Genomic DNA, 2,821 nt, shown 5'->3' on the forward strand with positions numbered 1-2,821 from the left:
AAAAAAAAGGTAGAAACGAATGCCCTGTAAAAATGTGTTTGTAGCACACTTTTGAAAATGTCTTATACAATAGCTCATACGACGTTTTATTTTAAAAATGTTCTAAAAAACTTGTTAAGACATAAAAAACATCTTGTAAACTTATTACAACACTTTTAGATATGACACTTTATTTGTTTGGTTCCATATATACTTAAAACGTATAAAGCAGTCTATTAGTACAGTTGTAGATTGTTGGCGTCCTGTAAACTCAATTTTATCGCAGTGTAATATATAATGAATGGAAATAATAATGGGAATTAAAAAAAAAAAAGGAGTTCTCGATTATGATCATGTAGTAGGAACGAAATTACAATATATTCATACATACTCACATAAATACATTAGAATCCAAGATTTCTTGATACTCATATTTGAACAAATTGCTGCCATAGCTAATCTCTCTTTCATCTTCTGTGCTGCTTCCATTGATGTAAGTCGAATTCGAGTTCGAGTTTAAAGGCGTTGGACTTGACGAAGGTGTCGATAGGTTCGACAAATGTGATGTGAAGTCGAAGTCGTTGGGTGTCAAATTCGATGGAGGATCAACAACGGATTGGACCGAACCTTGGAAACCGTAATTCTCCATGGCCATGCCCATAAGGTTATCAAGATTGCTAGAAGGTAAACCTATGCCATTGTTTTGCCACTCATTTAATTGGCAATTTTGTGGGTTAAAATGGGAAAAACTTGAAGGAAGTTGGTCTACATTTGGTTCCATGAGTTGGGAAGATTGATCACTAGAAAATGGGACACAACTTGGGAGTTCTTGAATTAGGGTTTGATCATGGTTTTGGAGTTGATCAAGATGATGATGATGATTTTCTTGAATTAGGGTTTGTCCAAATTGGGGTTTTTGATCATTTTGGTGAAGAAAACTAGGGTTTTGATCACGTTGAGACGAAAGGAGAGAAGCAGCTAACCTCAACAGCTCGGGGTTAACCATTGTTTGGACCCCGAACATGTTGGCATTAGACTGGTTATAAAAAGACGAGCTTAAAATGGACGAGATATCAAGAAGATCAAGACGAGGGTTGTGAGTAACCGGGTCTATCCCCATTCGAAGAAGTCTTTTTCTAATGTGCGTATTCCAATAATTCTTGATTTCATTATCAGTTCTTCCAGGCAAACGAGCTGCAATTGCAGACCACCTGTTTAATTAACGACCAAACACCAATAATTAGACAAGTTGAAACAAATATTTCAAGTCTTTTTCTACAACCCTTTTTTCAAAATAATATTTTTAACATAACCCATATTTTAAAAATCCATTTAAATGATTAATCAATCAAATAACAAATCATTTGACTTACTTGTTCCCCAACACACTATGTAGTTGAATGATTGTCTCTTCCTCTTCAAAAGAGAACCTTCCCCTCTTAATATCAGGCCTCAAATAATTCGTCCATCTTAACCTACAACTTTTTCCGCATCTTTGTAACCCTACGCATATTGAAATCCAACCCGAAATACGATCAATTATTTGCCGCAAAAAACAAAGAAACAAAATGATATATATATATATATATATACATATATATATATATAGAGAGAGAGAGAGAGAGAGAGTGCGTGAAGTTAAAGGGATAACCCTAAAAAAGAGAAATTGAAGAACACCATAGTTACCATTCATCTGTATGGTATTCACAAGTGCATACAAGTCTCTAAAGATGTTTCATGTGTGCATACCAACAAATTACTTGTATCAACACGTGCATGTCGTAAAGATGAATGGTTATTAAGGTCATCCCTTTGAGTTTTGCATTTCTTTTTTAGGTTTTCTGCCCCACACACACACTCTCTCTCTATATATATAGATATATATATATAGATATATATATATATAGATATATATATATATAGATATATATATATATATAGAGAGAGAGAGAGAGAGAGATGTGCAAGACAGAAGATAAAGAATTGTGGGTTATTGCTATGGCATGGATTAAAGAAGATACCAGCATTCTTGGGGAGAGTTCTCCAGTTTCCATAACCATTCTTTTGAATATAATCAATCAGTTTTTGATCTTCTTCTGCAGTCCATGGACCTTTCTTCAGACCATTCTTTTCACAGCAAGGTGATCTTCCCATGGTGTTTTCAGCTTATATCAATCTGTGTGTGTGTTTGTTTCTGATCTTGAAAGAGCTAGAGAGAGAGAGAGAGAGAGCTGTAGGTCCATGGAAATTGGAGAAGTTGTATATATATAGAGAAAGAGAGAAGGAAAAGAAGACAAGAAAGAAAGGAGGGAAGTCAATGGGATTCGGTGGCCGTCCTGTGTTAATCTCCATGGCAACGTGTCCATTCTTTTAAAGCTATATACACTAAAACACACGTAAAACACACACACACTCTTTGGTGTTTGTGTGTGTGTGTGTGTGTATATATATATATATGTATATGTATATATAAAAGAAAGAATACAAAGTCAAAATGGCCTTTTTGAGCTTCTAGTAACTTTACATATGTGTATATGTTGCCATTTTTCACTTTTTACTTAATGGCATATGACAAGAGAGTGATGGCATCACATGATGAAGCTTCAAATGTTTCTCTTATACATTCAACAAATTTGGGCTTATAAGACACCCCAAAATATTCAAATCATAATAAATGAACATTCATCATTTTCATAAATATTTTAATTTATTGGGTTGAATTGATTATACAAATACGATCGATTGTATTTAAAACAAACTATATATATATATATATATATATAAATACCATCATTTGCCATACCGACTCTCATATTCACAAACATAAATTTCCGGCGGGGTG

The 2,821-nt window shown here is 33.9% G+C and overlaps 1 protein-coding gene across 1 annotated transcript; it reads right to left on the minus strand.

Moving 5' to 3' along the window:
• Window positions 1–307: 307 nt before the first annotated feature.
• LOC112526486 (transcription factor MYB41) lies at window positions 308–2,171 on the minus strand. The gene is made up of 3 exons (XM_025136776.1): window positions 2,001–2,171; window positions 1,353–1,482; window positions 308–1,190 (listed from the first exon to the last, which is right to left on the minus strand). The coding sequence occupies exons 1-3, from the start codon at window positions 2,131–2,133 to the stop codon at window positions 371–373; spliced, it is 1,083 nt and encodes a 360-aa protein (XP_024992544.1). The 5' UTR covers window positions 2,134–2,171; the 3' UTR covers window positions 308–370.
• Between the last annotated feature and the right edge of the window lie 650 nt (window positions 2,172–2,821).

This window comes from Cynara cardunculus (genome assembly GCF_001531365.2).
Source record: "Cynara cardunculus var. scolymus isolate 2C chromosome LG 14, CcrdV1, whole genome shotgun sequence".
Classification (NCBI taxonomy): Eukaryota; Viridiplantae; Streptophyta; class Magnoliopsida; order Asterales; family Asteraceae; genus Cynara; species Cynara cardunculus.